At 42.1% G+C, this 27,129-nt stretch overlaps 1 protein-coding gene across 1 annotated transcript in view; it reads right to left on the bottom strand.

Moving 5' to 3' along the window:
• Positions 1–21,926: 21,926 nt before the first annotated feature.
• CPLX1 (complexin 1) overlaps positions 21,927–27,129 on the bottom strand; it is a 102,164-nt gene continuing 96,961 nt past the window's right edge. The window contains exon 3 of the mRNA XM_088537452.1: positions 21,927–22,404. Coding sequence (XP_088393578.1) covers positions 22,207–22,404 — 198 coding nt within the window. The 3' untranslated portion in view covers positions 21,927–22,206. The remainder of the gene's footprint in view (positions 22,405–27,129) is intronic.

Genomic DNA, 27,129 nt, shown 5'->3' with positions numbered 1-27,129 from the left:
ATTTCACTGAAACTGATGTGTGCTGTGACCGCACCGCTTCTGCAGCCCTTCCGCCCTTCAGAGTCCTCTCCTGCCTCTTTTGTCCCTTATCCTTCAGCCAAGCACATACAAGCTCAGTTTAACCCCAAATCCTGTGTTTTCTGGCACTGCACTCAGAGTGGTTATCTCACATCTCCCCAAGGTGTCTTTTCCTGTCTAGAAGCCTGGGTACATTTGCCCCTCGCCAGGTCCCTGGGACGTCACCTTTCCTCTGCTACTTCTTGGGAACAAATGCAATTATCTTTCAGATTACTTTGGCTGCTTCTGCAAGCACACAAGGGTAAGTTTCATCAACCTATGCCAACTGTCCCAGTATTTTTAGCTTGTCCTTTTCCTTAATCCAGTCAGTGTTTCTTCTCACTGAGTTCATTGTCTGGCCACACTTTGGTGAAGATTATAGCAAAGAAAACATGAAATATTTGTTTCTATCTTCCATTATTTCATCTCTTTTCCTAAGACCTCTACGTTGTTTTGTAGTCTCTTGTTGTGCTTAAGGAATCTTTTTCCCTTGTTTTTTTTTTTCAGGTTCCTTATACCTATTTCCCTCTTTTATATCTCGGTATAGAGGTAATTAGCCCCTAGGACAGCATCTGTAGTGTACATCTGCCCTTTTGTACACCACTATGAGGATTTCTATTTGTGAAAAGCAAATTCTAAGAAAGCAAACACTACCTCTGAAGATGAGTTGCATCTGTGATGCCATATAATGCAAAACAGGGAGGATCTGCAGGCCTAAATGCTGAGCATGAGCACTAATGTCTTGGAGACGGGAGCAGCGCATCCCTTCAGCATTTTGCATTACTTTATGGAGCCGTTTTACTTTCCCCTATCTTAGAATGTGGATTACTATAATCAGGAAGTAGATGGGTAAAGAAATAAGCAGAGCTTGGGGAAATCAGACAGAATATTATTTTTTTCAGTGCTGTTTCTCTACCAGCATCTTGTTTCCAGGCTACAAATTCAAATCCAGCCAGTTCTCCAGAAACAACCATGTGTTGTTGCTCCCTGAAGACAGATGAATATCTTAAATGGCTTGATAGCTTAAGCATTTGATGTGTCTCTGTGAATGGTGACATTTGAAATTGAAGAAGATTGCAAACTGTGGGATTTCCAGCTTAAATTAAACAGAGCAATCTGAATCTAGAGGCAGCTTGAAACTGTGGCACTGAGGGAGAAGCAATGTCTGCAATTTGTAGCATGAATCTAAGCAAATCAAAGGCAAATTTTGTAGGTGCCCCATGAGAAAATGCAAACACCTGCATGGCAGAGGCGCAGCTGGCTCAGAAGTCTCTGATGAGAGGGCTGGTGTTCATGGCAGGGCTGAGATGAAGGAACAGTCTGGTGTGCTCCACGTTGCCTTCCTACTCCATGGTGTATCAGTGAACTTCTGGCTAGATGAGGTGTATGCTTCCTTTTGGCAAAACCCCATGGGTGTGAGTATCTGGTTTCCCCTACATGACTGGCATTTCCTCTCACTACGTCTATGCATGCTGGTTGCTTGTTGGCCTTGGAAGAGACCCCTGGAAGGATGGCATCCCATGAGGCCTCTTCAGCCAGGTCAGCTTCTGCTCGTGAGGATGAGAAGCTGGAGACACTACGCTTGTGGCTGTGTTCAGCAGGACCATGTGTGCAGAGCCGTGAAGCAGGCCCTTCTGTCTCTTGGGCATGAGTACAGGCATTAGTTCGGCTCTATCTCCTCAGCATGTGTGAGATTTCTGGCAGTAGACATCCTTGTTGAGAACTTCGTAGGCAGAAAATACCTGTTTGTACTTAGCTTCATGTTGTGTTGTAACTGTGCTGTTTTGAGGCATGTTTGGAGATACAAATTATATTTATTGCCAGCAGCTTCTTCTTTGAGTGATGAATTGTGGTACAGAAAAGGTGAGAAGCTAATCATAGCTGATGCACCAGGACCATTCAGCAGCTCATTCAGAAGCAAGCGTAGCTGATCCACATTTCTGCAGAGACCATTAATTTTGACATCCTCTCACTATACTCTTGGCTGTGAAGTTATAGCATGGGGTAGCTGTCATTGCCGTTTGATAGGTGTCACAAGACATCTGCTTGTTAAATAATGCTTGAGTGTGGATTAGAGGAACCCCAGCTCTTCTGTGGGCCTGGGAAGTTAGATACAAGGTGGGAACCCGTGCCCCCCGGCCCTCGCATTTCGGTGTGAAGTTTGAAAAAGGTAGCCCTGGACAACTCCTTGATTTCCTTCAGCATCCCGTGGTCCTGAAGCCGATGAACCTACTTTCAGTAAGCTCTACATCTTCTGGTTATTATTCTGGAGGAAATTCTAGCCTGTAACTTCTAGCTGTTTCTTCTCTGGTCTGGGTACCTGCTTGTTTTCTTTCTTCTGAAGAAACAGCCTGAATCTCTAGTCCTGACTTGTGGACCGTATTTTTTCTTCAGCTGCTCAGGGAAAAAATAAGGGGAAAGTTAAGCAACACTGGTAAAAATATATATCTTTTCCTGCTTGCAGCCAAGACATCTCTTCCTATAGACTGCAACCCTAGAGGGTTCAGGTTCTGCCTTTTCTCCTTTCTTCTTTTCTTCTTTCTACTCACTCCTCCTCTCTCCTTCATCAAGCCCTTATTTGTCTCTGAAACTCTTTGCAGAGGAACTATGATCCCTTTGTTCCAAAGTAATCAGATGGAAAACTGCCAGGAAGGAATAAAACAACTCTAAGTGACAATATCAAAACATACGCAGAAAGAAGTTGTGCTGGAAGTGTTCCCTTTTCATTGTGTTCCTTCCTCATAATAACCATGGAGAAAACCTCCATCCCAGGTTCCCCAAGGACAAATTCAACAAAAACATCAAAAGCTTCTACAGGAAAAGAAGGAATGGAAAACAAAGTTTATTTCATAATTAGAGCGTCCTGAGTTGTAGGTTAGGTCTGTGTGAGGCTATTACAATCTCATCAGTTTCCCACCTGCCTTAAACCTGACTCAAAATTGCCATCCACTCCCTGCTTGTCTGTGCAGGGTGGGGTGGCCCATTTGTGCACAGTTTGGCCAGGTCATGATATCTCTTCATGTGTGGCCTAGATGGGCTTTTTAAAGAACTGTCAAGTTCATGGAGCAGCACTGAAGAATGCATAAAGAATATGACACTGCAGATGCCTCCAAGGAAAGAACAAGTTGGCAAGAGTCTGGGGACAGCGGTGGACGTTAGTGAAGGAAATCGTGGTGATGAAGAACAGATGAAGGCCAAGCTGTGAAGAGGGCAAGGCTGAAAGGCTCAGCAGTTTCTAGGGAAATTTACTGACCCTGTCACGAAAACCTTTGTAATTTTACAGCTGTTCAGTTATTAGCTCTAGTGGAACATATCCATAAATAACTAAAATTAAAAGGAAATTTGGGGATGTCCGTAGGAAGGCTTTAACAATGAGGTAATTAAAGCACTCTAACTTGATGCTGTATTTCAGCTACTTCATGGAAAGAAAAAAAAAAAAAAAAACAGTTCTCACTGTGACCAAAGACTTTGCCCTAAAGTGGTGTGAAGGACAAGTGCTTTTGAGATAGAAGCATCCAACTTCAGGTATTTTTTAGGAATTCAGTTTTCCAGCACACTCTCCTGCCTTTCTGTGGTGCAAGGAAAATGAGAAGTGAACCAAACTGCATTTCAGCATTGCTATATCAGGACATTGTGAAGAGGCCTGGTTTCCAGCCAAAGCTCCTGGCCCAAGAGAGCAAGTACTCCACATGTCTTCATTAAGGGAGTGATACATAATCCCAGTTACATAAAGTGGCTGTGATATATGCTTTCCAGTCCTGCTGTCTGATCGTGACCATAACAGATAACAACTGCCTATGTTAAACAGCCATATATCATCCTTAAAATGCTGGATAGCAAGGGTAACAACAGGAAACCACAGAGCTCAGCTCTGCAATCAGAGTCTTATTTCCTGAAGGCCAACAACACAAAAGGAGCGAAAATCACCTTGGAGCAGGCTGACACTGTGTGGAGCGTGCAGTGAAGGCGTGTCCATGTGAGGCACCCTGCCACTTTCCATTCCCTTCTGTCCTGACCGTTGACAGCACCCATGAGGGATGAGAAGGACATGGACTTACAGATGTTCTCCCATATGAGACGTGGTGATGGTCATTTCTGCTGTGCTTTCCATGTTGTGGAGTTCTGCTGTTAACTTGCCCTGTGTAATGGAGGTGCCTGGGAGAAGAGCAGTGTCTCCTTATCAGTAGAAAGGAATTAAAAAATGGCTATTTTTAAAAAATAGCGTCATGATGAAATGAGTATTTCTTTCAGTTGTTTCCTACAGGAGGAAGTTCATTTTGCTCTAGCTACTGAGGAAAAGAAACTCCTAATTGGTTTCTTTTCCTAATTGGTTTAGTTTCCTCACTAAAGAGGACACAGCAAGGCCTCAGATGTGATGAAATATTTACAAAAATAAAACTGAAATATTTACCAAAAGATCCAGAATGCTTCTGAGGCTGCTACTGAGGATTCTTAAACAGGCAACCCCCCTTTTTTTCATATTCTTTCATCTTGTCAGAAAACTCAGGAGTGAATGAAAAGTACTGTGCTGGAATTCTTGATGCTTCTGAAAAAGCCCTTCTTGCTTACTCCATGATGATGAGCAGCCTATTATGCTGAACTCAGAATTTTTACCAAGTTCAAAGTGTTAGCAAGTTCAGCAACACCTGCTGCTCATCCTACCAGTCTACGCACAACTTTTCCCAACCTCACAGAGGCCAATTCAGAGAGACTTGAAGTTTTGTGGTCTTTTTTTTTTTTTTTTTTTTTTTTTTTTCCGACCCTTCTTTGCCACATAAGGACTTCTTTTGCCCTCAGGTTCAAAATTTCACTCAAGAAGGCACGTACAATCTTACATTGCTTCCGTGACCAGAGCCAAGCCCATGCATCCTGTGCTTACCACTGTAGACATCAAGGCTTAGGAATGGCATAGAATGGAGTAAAACATTTGCGGAAATAAAACGTGGATATTTCCAAAACAAGAAAAAAAAGGCCTTTGATATTCAGAGTTCCTAATGTCTGGGTGTGCTTCATGTAGAAGTCAAGGGGTGATGACCTACTGCAACTTCTGACTGGTGGGAAAACTAGTGCCTAGAGTGATGCAGTGGGACGTGGACTTCTCAAATCCATCTTCTTGCACTCTGGAAGTGAAAGATGTGAGAGGGGTGCTCAAGCATGGAAGAATTCTTCCTCCAAGACATTTCTCCTTGCTCACAGATCCAGGAGCCCCTGTGCCTTGGAGGTCTGAACTGAAGCACTAAGCAACCATGGACTGCAGGGCAGACATCTCCATTTGGCTGATATTGCCACGGTTTATCTTTCTGTGCAGCTGGAGTTTACAAGGATGAATATCCAGTCTTTTTGTGTGAGCTAATAGGATTAATTCATCTGTTTCCCTAATGAGCATGTCACAGGCCCTCTGGAATGGATGTCTTGGAGAGCTCTTTCCTGCAACACACTGAAATGGTGAGTCATCATGGAACCTGTCAGGGGCAGGTGGACAAGGTGTTTTCTTACATTAATCCATGTCTCCAGAATGTTTTTGTCTAGCATTGCTTTATCATGGCAGATTGCTTCTTAAAATTAATAGAGAAAAATGAGAAATACAGAACAGACAAGCTGGTGAGTATTTTCAAAAGCTTCATATATGAGCAATTCCAGCTTCATCTGTGTAGGTGTAGAGGTAAATGTTTCACCTGAGTAGGAGTATAAGAAAATATTTGGGTTTGAGGGAAAAAAAAATACCCACATAGATTATTGTCACAATATTTGTGGATGTTGACAGAGTAACATCATCTTCCTTGGAAACAACAATATATTCTTGGAAACAACAGTTTCAGCAAATAAGAACGTGGCAGACTTCCCAAGCTGAGATGGAAATGATTAAAGCCCTGAAGCCCAGACGAGCTCTGCATGCAGAATCCCAAGGTGTCCATTACTGTGCCCTAACTATATAGTCAACCCAGGGCTGTCTGAGAACCAGTGCAGTTGTGAGCTGTGGCTTTTTTTTTTTTTTTAATTTGATCAAAATTGTCTATTTTCATCATTTTTTCAGGGCCTCCACCTTAGTGTTTACAGTGAATGAAGAAATTGATAGGAAGGTTGCTCAAGGAAGGGACTTGCATTATACTGTGGGGGCACTTTGCTGATGGATAAGGGCCAGCCACAATGAGTAGTGTGAAAGAAGCAGGAGCCATCACTACTGGGTACACACTTGCATTTTACTACACCTTCTTGGGCCATCCCTGGGATGTGTAATGCTATAAGGGCAGAAGGATTAATGCACTATACAAGATGAACCAAACAATGGATTTCCCACAAGTGCTTTCTAAGTATTAATTATTATAAAAGTAGAGTATTTTCTTGATTATTTTTCAGTTTTACTTACTGCACAGTTATTAATCTGCATGTTATTTATTGCTACTGAAGCATGTCAAATAAAATTTATATCCTAGCATCAGTTCCTTTTTAAGGTGTTGTTCTTCCTTGCTACTCAAGGAGAAGACCAAATTAGGGAATGGGATTCAAGAATTGCCATCAAAAACCTTATCTCTGGGGCCTGTGCCAGATACCTCTGTATGAGAGGTGAAGCTTCTATTGCCTGAAGAAGATTTCCTCTATGGAAACTGCTCTCCCAGGCACTAGTAGGATTGTTCATACTCTTCAGTCCTGCCCACTACGTAATTCTGCACTGGCTGACTCATTTTAGACTACTTGAGCAAATTGGCAATGGTGTAATTTGAAGGCAATACAAGGGCTTTGTAACAATCACAGCATTGAAAACACAGAGCCCTTGCACCTCACCCAGTTCCTAGAGCACTGGTATTGGTCCTGCAGAACAAGACACTGAGAAGGTGTGGAGAGGCTGAGCTCCCTGGTACTGTGCTATGCGTAAGCCATTATTTGCCTGTCTTTGTGTCAAAATTCTGCCAGATCACCCATCTTTATCTTAACATAATCTTTTTCTCTAGTCTTTCTGCCCTTCATGCAGTTAGTTGGCCCAAAAGACACTACATTTTTCTATCCTCATGGTGCAACAATAACTGTTAGTGACTTGTCCCAAAAGCTTTCTATACAATTTTTTTCTCTTCAAGGTGTTCATGACTGCCTGTCTTAATATTGTGACAATTCTCATGTGGGGACATTGAGCCCAGTGTCTTTACTTAATAGAAGCATGCTCTCTCTTCTCTTCTGTTTTTACCTCCAAACATGGTATTGTAACTTCAAGAGAGTCCTCTCGACATGCTGCAAGGATCAATATCTCAATCCTTCAGTAAAGTTTGCTAGAGAGTTGTGAAAGCTCCTCTTCTCCTTGCACAGGCGAAAGCAAATCAGTTCACATGACAACTTTAAAACCCTCCTAGAGACTTGCCCTCATGTCAAAGAAGTCCTGAAGGCTTCATCTCCAAGCAGCAAGCATGCAATTAATTGTGCTCGGAGGCCATCACAACAGCTTTATGGAGATGGGATGTGTCACCAGCGTGAACTCCCATTATGGTGGATAACTTCAACTGCTTGACACATGGATCACATTGATGAGGTGTATAGCTCATGATACGAAGAAAAAAGTACTTGTGTAGAACTTCACTACTATAAGGAACCTTCTCTTTCTCTAGTGATACACCTCATTGCCAAAAGATTTGTTCATTTTATGTTCCTTGTGGGTAATATTCCATCCCACTTGCTGGCCTGGTGAATTTGAGTGAACCCCAGCCTCACAGGAATACCACATCTACATCACCAGGCTGGAGGAAGAAAAACAACCAACAGTCAACACAGAAACTCACGTCAGTCATTACTTTGACTGTTTCACAGTCTGCCACATCCAGCATTCATGGACAGTTTGTTCCAGAGATATTTTTCTCATCCTGAGAAGATCACACCATCTGTAGCTCAACATCTGTTACTACAAAATAATTTCCTTCTCCTCAGAGGCTTTTTGGGTCTGAGTTTGTGCTTGGGCAGCTCTGAGTTCAGACCTGCTTCCTATGTGACTACATCAAGCTATAAAGTTATTGTAAGTACAGGAGCTTGTTCTGACTCAAATATTTCTACTAGGTCTAGGCTTCCTGGTGTCTAGAGGCTCCTTGTACAGGAGTTCTTTCCTGTCTGTACTGTTGACAGGCAGGGTTGTCTATCCTTGCTTGAGAAGTTCTTTTTACCCTCCCTATGCACTAAGCAAGAGCTAATAAACCCAAGACTTTGCTCTCCTATCATCACAGTCATCCTTTTTTTCAAGCCTCTTTTGAGGGCATGAACTGATAGCTTGTCCAGATATCTTACCCTTTTCCTATTTTATTTCACTTGTCCTGCACCCTACTACTCGCTGCTTCCCTTGACACAGCTCAGATGTCCTACTGATGTGAGTTCTTATCATGCTCCAGGTGCATGTAAGTGCCCATCAGTGGAGCTGATTCCTGCCTCTGTAATAAAGGTTTTAAGTGGTGCTGTCACAACTTCTTCCCAGCATCACAGAGCACTAGCTGCATACATGCAACTTGCCTCCTTGCTATGGGCTAGATAGGCAAATTCAGCTTGAGATGGAGTAGACTTCTATCTCTAAATGTTCAGGACCAGGTACTGGCCTTCAGAGGATCTGAGAAGTGGTATGGCAATTGAGACATTTGAAAGATAACCCATCTGATTAATCTTAAACCATCCCTGGGTCTTTTGCAGGCAGAATTGTCTTTGTCTGGAGCTGTCGGGATGAGAAACACTCCTGAGCTCACTGCCTAATATCAAAGAAATGAAGCACAACTGGAGAGCACATGGTGTTTCCTGAGGGATCTTGGGGATAATTGGTCTGGAGTCCCCTCAGTTCTCTATGCAACTACACTAACAGACCTTTGTGTGAGCCAAAACAAATAAAAATCACAGCTTGCTTTTTGCTAACGAGTAATGGTATTTTCACCCCGAAAGTGTCACAGTCTACAGTTTTTCTGTTCTCAGTAACAGATATTTTCTGAGCAGCACAGATCCACTGAAACAGGAAGCTCAGCACAAGAATATTTCTTGGTGCCAAATTTTAATTCATTGATCCTTGGAAACCACTTAACTGATTTTTTTTGGAACTCCTTAGACATTCAAGAGATAATGTGCTAAAAATATACCTGTTTTTTGTTTTTGTTATTGTTGTTTTACCTTCTGCTCGTCAGAAACAAAGACCCAAAACCTCCTTCCAAAAGCACAGAAGTGAATACACCTTTAACCATGACAGCACAGTAGCAGACCCATGGCTAATAACAGATCACACCAAGCAGAAGCCATGAAGTATTTGCCTGATGCTCGTTTTGTTAGATTCTGGATTTGAAATTTACTAAGCTGGAAAACCTAATTCTACGAGTAATTCCAATGTTATCAGGTCAATTTACTGCACTTCGGAAATAGTTTACCTATGATATTGCATATTGTTGGGTGGGGTGTATGACCACAGCATTCGATGAGTAGAGGAGGCTGATGCAGGTGTCCCTATAATTGTAAAATCTGTGAAAAAGCAGCATGTTCAGCAGCTCTTACATATTCATTTGCAAGGTGATTTAGGTGGTGCATTACTTGTGGATCTGGCAAGAGCAATGCAAGGCTTAAGATCATCTCAAGTACAAAGCACAAGATCAAATTAACAGGATGGTGATGGAGAGCTAGTTTATCTTACAATATGTTTTAGTCAAAGCTGAGCTTTTTTCTCTTCTGTAGAACTCACGGTTCTTTGAATACATCATGTCTAAGGGGTAAATGCACTCATCCTGTTACAGCTACATTACTGAGTGTCTAACTCACAGGCAAAGGCCACAGATAAAGAAGGCACTAGCATGAAATGGTAAGTTCATGTTACTAGCTAAAAAGATACTTAGAGGCAGTAAACCACGTCAGAGTGACATTTCTGGATTGCAGTTTTCAAAGTCATCTAAGAAATGTCGGAGTTTCTTTCGTATTAGTTTGGCCTGAAAAAAAAATCTGCTAGGCCTCTTTCAAAATCTCAATTCTCTCTTTCAGAGAAGGTGTGAAACAGGATGAAAATTAAGTTGAACACTTCTGTAAGATAAAAGAGAATTGTCATTCTTTCCCTACACCTTTGTAAGTAGGAAGTAGTGTGTTTCTCATGAGGAAGTGCGAGAGCACAAAATAAATTTTTCTTCTGTCTATGGAGAGACTGCACGAGAAAACAAGTTCAATGCAAGAGAAATCGCTTTTCCATAGCAAGGCCCATGCTTCGCATACGTTCTGAGAAACATTGGTTAAAAGGAAAATGTGCACAGTGGTTCCCACCTTTCAGAAGATCTGTGACAAAGTTTGGGGAATGTTTTTTTCAGGGTTGTTGAGCAAGCCATTTAAAGCTGGTAACTGGACTCTCTTGCAAGATCCTCCTTGGGCTCTTTTCGCTTTCTGACTGTAAAATCTTAAACCAAGGCCCTGGATAGCAAAGGTCACTTGTCCATTGGCCTCAGACACATACAGATCTGGCAGGTTTTGGAGCACAGACATGAAGATAGATTCGCCCTGAGCATTGCTTGGACTTATTTAAATCCAATGAAGTGGGAGAGTCACCATGGATAAGGAAATACAAGGGACTGGAGCAAGTGGTGAACACCTTGTGTTCAGCTGTCAACAACCAGCAAAGAGTCTTCTAAACTTGATGTTGTCTAACTCTGCCCTGAAGTGCAGAATGTAGGTTAAGCATCAGCTAGAGAAGGCTGGGAAGGACTCTTGCCCTTCCTATGCTTCAGGCAGTCCTATGTGTCTGTGCCCTCTCCTGGGGGAAGCTGTCCCTGCTGGGTCTTCTGCAACCTGCCTTCCCTTGGCAGTCCCATTCAGATGATTCATTGAAAATGGGTCACTCTAAAAATAAAACATTTTTTTTAAATCTCACTGGAAATTGAAGATGACTTAATACTACAAATACATCACTGTGGCAAAGCTAATTAAAAAAAAAAAAGATTAAAAGGAAGTGCTTACTAAATGGTATAAAATGACCTTCAACCATTATGTGAATAAATGATGTCAGTTTTTGCTAGCCATTTCCTTGGGAAAAAAAAAAACACAAACAAAAACAAACAACAAAAACAACAACAAGAAAACAGAAAAAACATATAGGGTTAGAGTAATGCAGAATTGGCAGAAGCCCTCCTGACCTGTCTGAATTAGGAGAAGGAGACCACAGAGCAGACCAGTAGTCAGCAGGGTGAGAGAAGCTGGGGCAGGAGATGCAGTGACCAGGATGTCTGACAGTAGTGACATCTCAAAGCCAGGACATGGGGCATGTGAGCCTGACATCACATGAACTTCTTTAATCAAATTTCCTTGCATGTCGGCCCTGCAAAGCAATAAACAATTATTTTTCTTAATGTGTTAGAGGCTCACAGCAAGCACTTACTAGCATCAGACGTCATTAGTATTCTTAACCTCTGGAAACTTATTTTTAATTCAGCTAATGCTTCGAGAGAGTCAGGGAAAACATACTCCTCCTTTAAACATTTCCTTGCAGAGTTTTACATAGCATTAACAAAAATACCTACAGGATGAGTTAAGAAAAGCTAAGTTGAGCTTATCCAATGCTTACAAAGTTTGGAGATGGTTTCCATTTTATATAACGTTACTTTAATAACACTAATTTCATAAATGTGCATAATTTCATAAATGATCTTAGACTTCCAAAATTAATATGTAACAAAAAAATTAAATCGAATTGGATTAGTAAGAGGAAAATACAGTAAGTCACTTTCTATCCTTGGCCCCCAAGCATTTTTGGAAATGCAATGGCTTTTTCAGTACTGCTTTTACTCCATTGCACAGTTGGTTGATTCATTATGCTGTTTTTCCTGTGCATTGTGTGTCACCAAATTTCCAAATCTGTCACCAAATTTCATAAATGCTCATTTCCCAACACACATTACATTTAGCAAAATAGTAGATTTTCCTGAATGTGAATCCATCTGTCCATTTTTTTTATATATACAAACACAATGCTATTTATAGAAGACCTAGATTTCTTGCTTTTTCTTTATTTTTTCTAAAGATTCTATCTTCCAGCATATAACATAAAGAGAAAGCATTAAAGCATTAAATATTTTTCTGGATCTGACAGCATCATCCTCTTGGAACCTTTACTAATTCTGTATGTTTTAAAATCTCATGTACTTCACATTTATAAGAAGTAAACTAAACTTCAGATTTAAGGATGAAATCTATAAACAGACTCTTCCTGAGAGCTCCTGAAGAAGGAAAACTTGAATCTCAGATGGCTGTTTTCTTCTTAGAAGACAAAGATAGAAGTTAATCCATGACATAGGATTTAAACACCCAATTTGTATTGATTTCAATTTATTTTATCTATAAATCTAGTTCACCTCTGTCTTGGTAGCTTTTGCAATGCAAACACGCATCTGTATAACACTTTATATTTTCAAAGCATCTCATGGTCCTGGATGCCTGAAGTATCAAGGCACTGAACAAAACATTGTTGAGATATTTTTAGAGATATAAAAAAATCCAGTGTCTTCCTCATGTAGGCACCTAACACACAAACAACCTTTTCTCTACAAGCAAGTGATGTGGCAGCATCCTTAGCTTGTCAACTAGTGCTGTGCTGCAGGGACACGCTGGTTTTCCCCATGCCATGAAGCCACAGCTCCTGTTTCACTCTCGTGCCCACCCAGGGTCTCTTGTCTCAGTCTCAGAGCAAGCTGAGAGCAGGGAGTGTCAGTTTTGCAGGGTGAGACAGTAAACGCTGAACCTCTGCCTTATTCCCACCGAGCCTTCCACTATCCAAATCCCAGGGCCAAAATAACGTTGGTGGAAAAATCAGTGTTCATCCCAGGTTTGCGAGCAAATGTCTGAGAGCAGACATTTGCAAGAACATAGTGCCTGGCTGTGCTTTTTGCAGGCTAAGATATCATATCTGGTGTGAGGCTTGGTGTTTTTAGCCGAATGCATATCCAGGTCTTTTCTCCCCACAGCTCCATGTGCCTAATGGCATTGATGATTTGAATTGATTGAGCTCACTTGTAGCAAGCTCTGGGGTTTGGAAGGCTCCTTCCAAACCTCTGGATTAGCTCCTGTCCGCCGCGTTGATCGCTTTCACATAGTGATAAAACACTGGCCGGTGAGTCGTTGTCTTTGTAGCTGTGATTGTGATGAAGCCAGAGCAGATTTCTTAATTGATTCATTTATTTATTTTAATAGCCTCTCTTTTGCCCAACTTCAGAAGTAGCTGCTTCTTTTCTTTTTTTTTTTCATTTCCAATGAGTTACAATGTCCCACTTTCAGACAATAAGGTAATACCTACTGTGAGTGCTGCTGCCCCTATGAACTCTTATGTTTTGATTGCTATTAAAATATTAATGCTTGCCATTACCTATTGCATTAGAGTTGGAGATAGTGCACTTCTCCTTCTTTTAGAGCAAAATTGAAATTGTTTGGCTATTGTGGATTACTCAACAGTCTCACTGTGAGAAAATATTGACTTTTTTATTGTGGGATTTGTGTGGGAGAGGCACCTACAGGCAGGTGTACGAAAAATAAAGGGTATTAGTTCAATTGCTAGAGTTTTGCAGACTAGGCTGTTAGAAAACAGGCTGTGTAATTGCTGAATTGAAGAGAATTTGGGGGAATAACCACAGAATGGGTTGATGGACTTCATCTTTCAGAAGGTGGTAGAGGGAATCATTGCTAAAATGGGGCTGAGTCTTGTCACCTTCTCCTGGTTCTAGAGGACACATTTGCAGAAGAATATGTAGAGCTCTCAGGACAGAAAGAAATTTGCTCTCCTGAAAGGTGAAAAAGTAACATCGCCGTGTCAAGATGATACCTGGTCCACAGCTCTGCCCAGAGGTGCCTTCATCTCCATGCCCTGATTTTGAGGGCAGTGCAATTTTTTTTTGTTCAGGCAAAGCGAATTTCTAGGCATTGAAGGATTTTGTCAGATCAGTAGCTCATTGAACCCCTGGAAAATGATGGTGTGGGGGAATCATTCTTTGATGAATCTGTTAAGATTTATTTCTCTACATCCAAGGCAATTGCAGGCTCATTAACATGGTTAAGTTTCTTGTATTCTTTTTTTTTTTTCTATCCAATTTTTATAGCCATGTCCCTATAGCACGGAGTGCTTAGGGATAATTAATCCTCTTGAAGAGGATGGTTGTTCCCCATCTCTGGCTCCCAGTCACAGAGGTCTTCCTTAGAGAGACATGAATCAAGTTTCTTCATTGTCACCTGCCAAAGTCTACTGGCGACAGCAAGGCAGTCTGTGATACATGTAAGCTTAAGTCTGCAGCAATTAATGAGACAGAGTACTATTAAATGCCTGCCAAGACTTAGGATGGACCAGAGCCAGGCATTCTCTGCCAAACAGCAACACATTGCGGAGAAGATGTGTGTTATCTCCAAATCCAAGGTGACAGATGTTGCTGTGACTTTACTTATCTGGACATTCTGTGGTGACTGCACAGGAAAGTGCTGCATAAGGAAATCATCTTGGGAAAAAACTGCAGCCAACCTGGCTGAGCAAGGTGCGTCTCAAGCCAGGCACTCAAGCAAAGTGAGTACTGGGTGCCTGCGTGCAAGGAACTTGCTGGCATTGGTGTGCAGCAGGACAACTGCTCAAGGAAAGCTCAGGAGACAGCACCTGTGGGAAAGGATGGCAAATCTACCTTCCTGGTGAAGAGATCTCCTAAAGGCTGGGAAGATCCCACCTTCTCAGAGAACCTGTTGATGGCTTTGGAGTCAGGATGCTGTTAGCCAGACCATGGGAGGTGATAGGGCAGGAAGGCCAGTATGACAGTCCTGTGTGTTGCCACTGGCCTTCTGTGTCCCAGTGTTTGTGGAAGTAGTGTGCAGAGGCTGAGTGGCCCCTCGGGACATGCCTGGATGCAAACTTCCAGAGCTGCATATGAAGGCCAAGCAGAACCCTTCGCCTGCTTCTCCACTGTCTGCAACCCATTCCCCACCAGCTCCTTCTCTACCTACAGAAAAGCTTCTTAACATACCAGAGATGGGTGGGATAAGGGGCAGGATACTAAAGTTGTTACGAACTTATGCACTGGCCATGACGTGGAGCAGGCCCATGTCTTGCACACACAGGTCAGGGAAGGTGGCAGAGTTCAGGTGCCAGAAGTGATGAGAACCATTGATGACACAACTGTGGTCTGTGCTTCAGACATCCCTGTGGGAAGCCCTGAGTGTCTCAGGCTCGGGGAACAGTGTCCTCCATGCCCCCAAGACCTTCACTGCTCAGCAAACTGGAACACTTCCAGTTTGTCTTGAATCCATAATTCCACAAACTGTAGATGATGTTGATGCACAGAACTGAATACTTGCCTTTCCTGAGCAGCAGGTGCCCACACCTCACTGCAGCTCTCAGACTTCCTCAGGAGCTGCTCCCCATCCCATCATGTTCTTCTGCACCCCTACTGGTGGGCTTATGATCTTCCTCACACATTTGGCCTTTACCGGATTGACAAGGTTTGGCGTCTCTTTGGACAGAAGCCAGTTGGGGAGTTTAAGATGCTTCTTGCTGCTCTCAGTAGAAATGAGTGCATTAGCGTAAGACTTGCAGCCACCATACTTGCACAAGGCCATCTCTCGCCATGTTATCCCTTTGATTTGCACAATTTTTGATCCTTATCCATCTTTTAACCAATTTGTTGATCTATAATAAGTTTTTGTTTGTTCATTTGTTTTTAGTTCAGAAAACTAAATAACCTGAAAAAAAGTTTATTTCGAGATATTTGATTCCACCCTTCTGCTAATTTACTTTAAGTGGGGCAGAGTGAGCATTTGGTGGGCTTTACAGCAGGTAAATTTCCACCTGAACAGTAAACATATCCAAGCACCCAACTCTCCAGCTGATTATGGTTGGTGCCATCCGTAACTTTTATTAAGTTGCATCTCTCTTTTTTTTTTTTTTTTTTGTTTCATCTCATCATTCCCATGAGTCTCCCTGACATACATTTCTGGAATATTGTTGATACACAGGTTGAAAAAGTCCCCAGAGAAGGCTTATGTAAATGGCATGCATAATCTTGCAGTGTTTCCTATAGAGAGACCTCAAAGAGGGGTCACTATCATTATCTTAATTTTACATGGCATAAAGCTCAGCATTTCTGGTCGTTTTGCCTTCAGTAACTGGGCGTTATTATCTCCCCATGCTCTGCATGGGAATGTCTCTCCCTCAGGCCTGTTCTGCACAACTGTGATGTCCCTGTAGAGCTCTTGCTCCCATCCTCAGTAAATAAGAAAACTCACTTTGCATGCCTAAGAAATTTTCACTAAAATATTTTGTTCTGACTGCCCTGTTCTTCCCTCCCCTCTCCCTGAATGTAGCAGAGCTCTGGTGAGCTGACCTAAAAAAAAAAAAAAATCCAATGGGGGCAATTACCATCTGCCAGCCCATGATTTTGACTCAATAATGGACCTTTTATTTCCCTCTTTTTGTCAGAACCTATTAAGCTAGTCTGCCTATTTTCCACACTGAGAGTGACTTTGGTCCCATTGGGTTCAAAGGGTCTTGCTTTTAGGTAGGAGTTAAGGTTCCTTAATGATATACTCTAAAAATACATGAAGAAAAATCTCTGCATGCCTTATTTCTCCTCCCCATTTAGCATGCTGAAACCCTGCTGTCAATTTAATCATTTCAGTAAGAAAGACTTTTGGTCTGTACCCTACCTCTGCAAACAAGAGTAGACATACACGAATATTTCAAACACTGCTTAGGAAAAAAAAAAAAAAAGTGGTAATTTTAAACCCCAAGTCCCCTGTATGTGCCCTAGCTATAAGATTTATTTATTTATTGCAGAGACTATTCATTTATTTATTAGTAAGCTCCTGCACCCAAAGGCCTGTGATTTGCCACGCTGGTTCTTCAATAAATAAAATAAAATAGAAAATAATAATAAAAAGAGAGGTGTGTTTTTGTGGCTAAGAAAGGGATATCTGACAACCATCTATTCAGCTGTTGATGAGTTATGGAAAACTGGAAAAGCCTCTCCATTTCCCACAGTTTAAAAGCCAGCAAGGAGATATTTGGTCCCTGCATGCAGAAAATACCCAGATTATCAGGCAGTGAAAGTGGATTAGGTCAGGTCTGAACCTGATGGCTTAGATAATAAAGTCTGAAGTGATCACACACGTACTCAGGCCATTTTCAGCAGTTACCAAGTGAGAGTTGAAGCAGAATATAGTGAAGGCTTCTTTCTTTTAGTCTCGGTCAGTACATGTTCACCTTTCCAAGCAGCCTGGCTTGGACTTTGCTTCTTTTTAGACCGATAGTTGACAAATGGGAAACAAGATGTTCAGTTTCATGTAAAATGTAAAATAGTTTTGATTCCAAATTGCATAGAACCAAAGCACATACTGAGTCAGGCAGCCGGTGCCTGCTGTAATCTAAACCTCTTGCAGCCTAGCCAAAACATTTCAACATGTAAGTTTTACAGCAGCCCTTTTCCAACTCAGAGAACCTCAGCTGCTGCAGGTATTGACTTGAGCTTGCCAAATGCACTGCTAGACATGACCCTGAAATGGAAAAACAGAGTCTCAGAGGAAAGGAAATTGCAGATCAAAGTGTTGTTGCTACCCCCGCTCTCGCAGAAATCTGCAGAGAGCTTCCTTCTGAACACAGGACTCATTCACAATTCAAAAGCGTTGTCACTAAATGAAGTACAAATCATGTATGCCACTGTATCATTTAAAGGGAAGCTCTTATCCGTAAGGAAAACTAAGTAATAATAAGAAAGTCGTACTTAAAATTTATGGTAATCACCTGTAGATGTGACATTTACATCAGTGTTTCTGGCCATTGGAAAAATAAATGAACGTAGCTATCCAAATAAAGTCTGTGTTCCTCCTCAATCCTGTCACCATCCTATCTGTATGCCAACAGCATTACTTTCATTTCCCAGTGTAGCCTGATAGGAATTTCACAGGAAAGCATTGCAAAAAAATGTATGAAATCACTTTATTTTGGCTGTGATTCCATTTTTAAAAGAGCAGCATATCATTTACCTACATCATGCAGGAAAAAGCAGCAGGCAAATTACAAATAAAATTTACATTCACAAAGTCTCTAAATCACCTGGCTGGTTGGGGGGCATTGCATGCATCTTAAAGAAAGCCAAGGAGCATTTCTATTAGAAAATGCATTGCTAGGTTGAATTTTGTTCTGTGTGTGTGAGAGAGAGAAAACAAGCTTTTTTTTTTTTTTTTTTAAAGACAGTTCCCGAAACATTTTACTAACTCAGCTCACGAAGAAATGGTATCTTGATAACATATATCCAACAGATACAGACAAATTTCAGATACAGAGGACATTACGTTGAGGTCACAACAGCTGATTTCTAACAACGCCTTTGCTATCACAGTAAGCTTGTCCAAAAGATTTATTCAGCAGCATTGGTATGGTCTTGACAAAGGAGAGGGACTGGGAAGGATCTAAGCCAACACATGGTGGTAGAAACATAGACAGAGGAATTCCAAAGTGGTTCAGCACATGGTCTAGTCACTTGTTTTATTTATTTTTAACACAGAGTAGCATAATTAATATTGCAGTCTGATTTCATATGGCTTTCTCTAAAGATAGATGTAAGTTCACAAAGGTCAATGTCAAACTAAATTATCTGCGTTCCAAAAGGTGGAGGCTTTAATTTGTTTTTATTTTTTGTAACTGGAGAGGTCCTGGATCTCTGAAGGAAAATGGCTGCAGTGCCTAGCCACCCACCTTGCTGTGTAAAATAATAATAATAATAAAAAAAGGAAATAACAACAACAACAACAAAAAAAAAAAAAAAAAAAAAAAAAAAAAAACAGAAGACCTCATTACCTGAGACTGAGCAGGCTGGAGATGTAAATAAAACAATAGCATGGAAAGACCAAGGCATGATCAGAATCCAAACAATGAACCAATGTCCTCTTTGGTCTTGTGCATGTGCTGTTGGGTGCTGGTGGGAGGACGAAGGTGCCGGACACCCCATGCCAGAGCAGAGCAGGGAGGGCAGTGCTTCTTCCTTGACCCCCTGCAAAGTGGCCGAGGCACTTGGAGCACAAGGAAGGACCTGGAGACAGGTCCAGAACCCAAGAGATGTGCCAAAAGGCTGGGGAGGAAAAACGGGCTGCACCTGCTCTAGGCATGCAGTGCATCTTCTGCCATGTTTCTTTGTTAAAGGAAAAAGGAGAAATTAAAAAGGAAGCTACTGGTTCCCATCTGTCCGCCCTCCCTTCCCCACTCCCAAGCTCTGGAATGGTGTTCGGCTGGATGAAGAAAGGAGTCCATGGTCATGGCAAGGGAAAGGGAGAAGAGTGAGAGATGGAGGAAAGCCAAGGCCAAGCAGCATGACCTCGTCCTCTGCAGGAACCTCTGCCGATTTGCTAGGAGGGTCCTCGGAGGCACAGCCAGAGGGGAAGGTGCATGGGCAGATGCACACATTTCTGCTAACTCTGCCTGCTCATAGGAGGATGCAGGAGATTGGAGCATTTCAGAAGGCACCAGTCCTTTTGTTCCACTGAGACCTGGACTAGGAGACCAGCACCAGTGAAGGGCTGGAGGAAAAGGCCAGGACACCTGCCTTTTAGTTTGCAAGGGTGTTGGATTAGCTCTCTCCCTCGCAGAGAGAGCTGCAGGAAGAGATTCTTTTTTTTTTTTTTTTCAGTTCTTTGAGGTCTACTTTAAATGGGCTCAAACTGGTGGCTGCTGAATTTGCATGGGGTGAACAGGACACTCTCCCTAGAAAACAGTAAATTGCTTAACACTGCTGTGATATCCCCAAATATTGATATAGAGGTAAAAAGTTCTGTGGGTCATAAGGAGGGAACATAAGGGGAGATACTCACCTTGATTTAAATGAAAGTTTGGAAAACAGAAACAAAAACAAAATCAACAACAAAAACAAGCAAACAAAAAAATTGACATGATTTGTCAAACGAAAAAGTGAAACACACTTTCTCTTTCCCCTGGGAAGCCCTCTGCAGCTCGCAGATGAATTGGACATATCTTGTTTGTGGTCCCAACTGAGATAAGTTGAATGTCCATGAGCGGGCTCTGAACTGAAGGAGGTCATTCAGCTCCTTCAGCCTCTGCCTTGGGTTCTTGGAAACTGATGGTTAAAGCCAGCTGGGAGCCAGCAAGGACTGTTGTACCTGCATAAATGTCCGATGGAGGGATAAAATATAGGAGATAATATAGAGGAAGGGAGGAGGATAAAATATATTTCTTCTGTTTTATCAATTTTTTCCCTGATGCAGGAGATGCTGATAAGAGGTGCAAAGGTCATAAGCTCACTGCTTAAATATGGTGTGGATTGCTGCTTTTTACCTGAAGAAAAATGGTAGGTGTCTTTTTAAAATCCATATTTGAGAAAGTGCTTATATATTTGTCTAACTTCAGCTTTGTGGAGTAAGTACATCAAAAAAGTTCCACTCACGTAAAATTCTTAATTTTAGATGCATAATTTAGCATCTATGATTGCTTTCCTTTCTGTTGGAAGGGAAAATTGTGCATGTGCTCCCAGATCAGTCTTAGCTGCTTGGGAAGTTGATTGCTCCTGTGGGAGGGACACACAGAGCAAACTGGCTCTCCTACTGGATGGTGAGACCAAGGTGATATGAAGCTCCCACACCATTGTAGAGACCACACAGAGCACAAGGGCACCAAGATCAGCTCTTCAGATAGCAGGTCTTATGCCTGATGATGAGGGACTATGTCCAGAATAAGTCTGCCTACACGTAAGAGCGAGCGTGTCTGTGTTTGTGTGTGTGCACTTGCTAGTCATCATCTCCAGGGGATTTTGTCTTTTCTTGAACAGTTCCTCAGCACTGGTAAGCTCTGTATTGGGAAGCCCTCTGAACTGGCGTCTGGGAAAAGCTTCAAAGAAAAGCCAGAGAGAGATTTCTTCCCAGCTTATTAGCATCGAGGGATGCTACGCATGCTACTAATGCCGCTTAGTTCCTGCACGACACAGCAGCAGTGGTTTGCAATCCACCCTTACGTGATCCTTTTATAGCAGATATGGATTAACACCTATATTTTACATCTGGAGAAACTGAGACAGAAAAAATAACAAAACATCCCCAAGGCACTGGAGAAATTTAGAATGAAAAGGAGGCGGTGGAGCTCTGGAGTCCTCCACCTCCAGGGCCACATGCAGCACTTGAGCACACCGGTCTTGGCCACATGCGGTGGGGCATAGAAGAGCAGGACGCAGCAGCAATAGGATGCAGGAGCCCCACATCCCTCCTGTAAGCACCGCTGGGAATGGCATGGCTGAGTATGGCCTTGGGCAGAAGGAGAAGGTTGGCCACCGAGAGGAACCAGCTGCATCAAAGGGCAGTTGGAATGGAGGGATGGGTAGGTGCTCCAGGAGAGCACCGCACGTCCACCACGGCTCCCGCTCTCAGCATGGCACCCGTCAAGACCCAAATCTGCACTTCCAAGTTAAGAGTATGGCTAATTCCCAAAGCAACGTGAACTCTTGCTTAGATTTGGAGACATTTAGCTCCTACCAGCAACTGAGGGTGGGTTGCTCAGCTCTTTCACATTGTCTCAGCAATGCTGGAGACACAAGTCATGCATGGTTTGTCTCCCAAACGGTCTCTTGACTATGCCAGTGATGGCATTAAGATGGAAAAAGCTCTGTTGCTGTAGGAGAACTGAGACACCTCTTGCAAGGGAAGATGTTCTCAGCAGCAAATGACTAGGGTGACCCAACCAACAAGAACATTAATAATGATAACTTGATAAACTCTCAATATTAATAATAAAAAATAAGATAATTAAATAAAATCAAATAGGCTGTTGTTCACAGTCAGTGAACACTCCTTCCTGCTTTGTATGGAAACATGTGTGAGGCTATTCCTTTTTTTTTTCTGCTAAATGTACAGTTGCTTATTTAACATACATATTACTATGGCTTATAATAAAAGTTGTGTAGATTGCAGCTTAATAATCCTTACATCCATTCAGAGGCGCCTACTGGATGTGGCTATTTACAAAAAAGAACAAAATAAGGAGGGTACCGGGTGAGTCCAGGGTGGAGGGTGGTTGGGGGCGGCCAGAGGGGATTGGGCAGGTCCTAGTGAGCAGCGGAGGTGGGTGGGCAGCATGACGGATGGCAAGGTTTGATATCCCCATTGGGCAAACGAGAAGTTTCGTTGCGGTACTGTTTGTGCCAGTCTGACAATCTGCGGCAACTACTTCTTGAACATGTCTTGCAGGGGCCCCGGGAGGTATTTGATGACCGTGTCCAGAATGCTCTCCTCCTCCTCCTCCTCCTCCTCGCCACAGCCAGGTGGGATGGCCTTCTTGGGGCGAGTCAGGCTGCCTTCAGCATTTGCTTCCAGCGCGGCCTGGGCCTCGGCTTCTCTCTCTTCCTTCTTCTTTATCCCATACTGCAGGGAAAGAGAACACAGTGGCCATCAGTAAGGCTGGCGGCTGATGCGAATGGGAATTTGCTGCAAAGCCATCCCAAACCCTCCCACAAGAGTGAGAGCAGACTCCAGGCCCCTCACCTTCTGCAATAAGTGCATTGTTGTAAAAGAAACATGCTTTTGCTCTTATTCACAGGGGCCAAAATGAACATTCCCCTAAATCACTGTGGGCAGGCAGCACTCATGAGACAAGACGGTCTGGTGATCATGGTGATCACATCCCTAAGGAGCAAACAAAGGACAGAATCTCTGGCAATTCAGCCATATGTCCAGCACAGGCAGCACATGCTCTTCTCTAACAAATTTAGGGGGTTGTGTTCTACTAGTTTGGTCTTCCTCTCTTCTGCTAAGAAATTTGACCACTCAAGTCCATCATGAGCAATGATCTTGGAGTAACATCTAAAGGATTTTATAGTGAAGGGTTACAGATGTGGCAAAAAAAAATAAGCAGTAAACAAAAGTAAGAAAGCAGGACGGGACAGACGGACTGAGAGACTGCAGTGAAAATGGGACAGCTTTCATCTTTCACATACAGGAGATGTTTTATATATCCTCTTCCCTGCTCCTTTGGTATAAATGGGATGGAAAGACCTCTAGGTAAAAACTAAAGCTTCAGGAGAAACCCTGTTCACACATCAAATTCTTCACTTCTCGGGGTACAGCTTACTCACACTTCCTGGAGAGAAACATTCTTAAGCTAGCAAGTAGGGTAGATAACTGAGATTTGCTACTCTTGCTGAGAAATAAAGTAATGCATCAACGAGTTCACATGATTAGCCAAAGTCTTGTTTCATGGTTTGATATTAAGGACCTTAAATTTAATAGAGAATTGGAGATTGCCTGAGTGAATCTGACCCAGCTGAGAAATGCTGCAGTGACCGGGACTTACTTTCTAACTTGCAGTCTCAAGGCATCATCAAATAAAATTTCTGCACTACTAATCCACTCAGTCCTCAGCCTGCATACACCTCAGTAATTCTCCACTGTTGCTGCTATTTCCAGAAATTCCAGAGATTTTGTAGGTTATCATTTCACGTGTTTAAAAAAAAAAAAAAAAGTGATCTGTCACATACAAAACTACAGCAGCAAATATACCTGTAGGTTGCTCTCTTTATTACTTATAATCACTTCCGCTACATTAAGAAGGCAGTGGGCAGAGAAAAGACCTTTGAGATGAAGATGAAAGACATTCACATTACAGTTGCTGTAGCAGGAACATGCCTCTATCAAGTTTGAAATCCTTGCTGTGTAAGAGCCGTACCTCTATTTGTGCCTTCATTTTAATCAAAACACAAAATGGAATTCAGATTTCTCCCCCCAGTATGTAGGAACTGTCAAGCAACTAACCTAAAAGCCTGTAAAGGCCAGCAAAATTCTTTGCAGGAATAAGTATTTTTGAAATGAAAACTACATATCATTTTGGAAAAGACCCAAGAATCATGCTAGTGCAAAGTACTAAGTATTTTCTCAGTATCGTTAGTACAGTACTGTTGAATAGACATGAACTAGATGTTCTTCTCATGATTTTTTGTTGTTGTTTCTTCCATTATGAAATTATTTACCAGCAAAAAAAAAAAAAAGTCACTCTGCTTGCTGCACTGTCACAGATTTCTGGTTTCAAAAGGGCTCTCAAGTTCAGCAGGAATCTCCTAAATATTTCTGAATGAAGAAAATATTTTTGCTTCCTTTCTCCAACCCCATCATATTTAGTATTTCAGACTGAAAGGATGAAATCAGTAACTTGAAAAGCAAGCAAACAAACAAACAAACAAAAACAGTTTTCTAAAGTAATTTCTTCCAAGCCAAAATAGACATTAAGGTAGTTTGCGAGTGATTTTTATACCCAGTGGATGTTGCTCTTGAATGATTTTTAAGGTATTTCAGACAAATGATGTCTCAGTCTAGATCTGAAGCAAAGGAAGCATTTGATGGATTTGCAGCCTCATGGAAGAGAAGATCCCACAATGGGACCAGCCCATGCTGCAGGCAAGAGGGCTTGCATGGCAAGGCTGGGCAACATCAGGCTGGGATGGCTACCCACACACTCGTTCTCCCTCTGGATCCACAGAAAACAATCTCTATTTTTTTCCTGTCATAATTTATCCATGGCCTTGACCATCCATGGGCAACTGGAGGAGAAGGGTAGTAATGGGTAGAAGGGTAGTCCTAAGGGCACAGAGGTCCTCCATCTCAAAGCAAGGGTCAGCTCATGACAGGTTGATCATCCAGATCATGAACTTACTGGACAAGCAGGCAGAATTAAAAAAAAAAAAAGAAGGGGGCACTCAAATGTTGCTGTATGTGAAGATGAAGGCAACTTGAGAGTCATAGCAATAAAGGAGTACTGCCCTCATTAATCTCCTTACAGCCCTGGCTATGCTCAGGGTGAGGATACTGAGCTGAACAGACATCTGTCTGTACAAGATACCCCGGGCTTGGTGTAGGAGCTGCGTCCCCCACACATCTTCCCTGGTCCTGTTTGCAGGAAGGTTTAAGCATTTATTTTGGCAAGTGCCCTTTGAAATAAAATTCTTTGGTAGCTCTTGTTGCCAAGTGGCTCCATGCTGCTGCTTCTGGCTCACAACTTTCTCCAAAAGCATCAAATAATTAATCCAACCTGGATTTTACAGCTGGAGATACAGTCATCAAAACACTAGGGACCATAGACGAGCCCACCATATACATGTGAATGGCAGCAGCATGGGACCAAATCATTTCAACAGGGAGAGACAATATGATTCTTGCTGGTAGTGACACTGCAACAAGAAGAAACAAGTCATTGGCCATCTATCACACATAATACCCAGACAGGAGCTTGTTTCACCTGGACAAAAATATTCTTCTCCTGGAGAAAGATGGCATTCCATCAAACAGCAGTTTCTATGAGAAAGGATTACCATTATCATGTATCGAAGTATTATCATTTATGAGACAGTATGAGTTTTGAGTAAGCCACATTTTCATTTAAACTTGGTAGTATTTTTAAGGGTTTTCATTAATCAAAATGTAATATCATGTTTAGTAAGTGAATAAAATGGCACTTTACAGGTTTGAAATTGTTTCCAAGAAAATCTAATTGTAGGAATGAAATCCATAGGGTAAAATGCGTAAAAATTAGAAAAGGCATGTTGGAGTTTTTGAAAGAAATTGCTTAGCTGAAGTGAGCAAATAATTTAAAAAAAACAACGCCCACAATGAACTGTGTTTGTGCTCTGGTTTTCCTGAGGATGAGAAAACATTTCAGTAACTCCTAAAGAAAGATGAAGACAATTTTATATTCATGTTTGCTCTTAGTCCAGCCTTAAAAATATTGACTGATTAGGCCATCATATTGTTGGTGATGTACAATTGTGAACATAATCCAGCTAGGTAAAGAAGCATTTTAAGTACATGAACGACCTCAAGCCATTACACTGTTGTTTGCATGAGAACAGTGTTGCACTAAGTGCAAGTGAATTACTGAAGATTATGATCGCTGCATATCCCTGAGGAGAATATGGTATTCATTTCTAGTTCTCTGGAACAGCTATGTAAATTGTGCCGCCTACCTCTGCAATTTAATGAATGCATGCACACTACACACACATTTCAACATATCAGCTGTGGAAAATGTGATGATAAATAAATATACAGCATGCACCCTACTGATACCTATTGCTCTACTTGTGAAAGTATGTTTATTCCCAATTGCTAGATAATTTCATCTAAACACTTTGTGTATTTTTGAGCTATTTGAGTCTTTGAGTTACAACTTGTACAACTTGTACTTGTACAGAAGGTCTCCCAAGTGGCAAATAATTCTCCTCTACCATGTTATTCCTAACTTCCAGTCTACTTTGTCCTACACAGATGAATAGGAATCTGTCTGGTAGGAACCGACTAGATTTCCTACTGGTCAAGTGACCCTGCTAGTCTTCTCGGGACTGAGCAAGTTCCATCCTGAATTCAGACAGTTTTTTCATACCCTCTGGTTATATCATGAGGACGGCCTAGATCTTCTCTCCTTTGAAGCTCAGAAATTCCCTTCTAGCACCCTAGCACCTGGGATTCCTCGCATGCTATTTCAGCTCTCAACAGTGCACTGCACTGAGATTTCACATCCCAGAGTTCATTGTTTATGCAACATTCAACATTTTAACTGAGAGAAGTTCAGAGAACAATCTCTGGTCACAAATCACCGCTGACTTCTCTGTCCTCTTCCTGAAGAAGCTGTGCATCAGCTTGCACACAGAAGGCCCAAGATAGCCTGGACTCCTCAGACACCAGACAAAAAGGTGGGAAAGATATCATGGTGCTTGATGCACCGAAGTTCCTGCTTCCATGTCAGGACAAGACTAAGGCTCCCATCAACCTCCTTTCCATCTCCTTCCTTTGCCTATTCTTCCTGGTTTACACAAGAGGAAGGTGCATAAAGCAGGTGGGCACTGAGATATACTGCCTGACCTGGGGTAAGAAGATATTTATATTCAGCTCTAATGACAGAGTATGAAAGAAAAAGATGGAGTGATGAGCCAGAGTGAGTCTGAAATGGCAAACCATCACAAACATAACTTTGCACTGCTTATGACAAGACAAATGCAAGCTAGCCATTGTTTTCTGAGCATGAACACATCTGTCTATCAAATAGCTAATGGCAAAGGATGGATAATGCAGTAACATCACAGTTGAGACAGCTGTAGAAATGAT

Source organism: Tinamus guttatus, unplaced genomic scaffold (genome assembly GCF_059628265.1).
Source record: "Tinamus guttatus ecotype Peru unplaced genomic scaffold, ASM5962826v1 Tinamus_guttatus_pri_ptg000773l, whole genome shotgun sequence".
Taxonomy (NCBI): Eukaryota; Metazoa; Chordata; class Aves; order Tinamiformes; family Tinamidae; genus Tinamus; species Tinamus guttatus.
The sequence above is the reverse complement of the archived record's forward strand: the minus strand, read 5'-3'. Positions and strand labels throughout refer to the sequence as shown.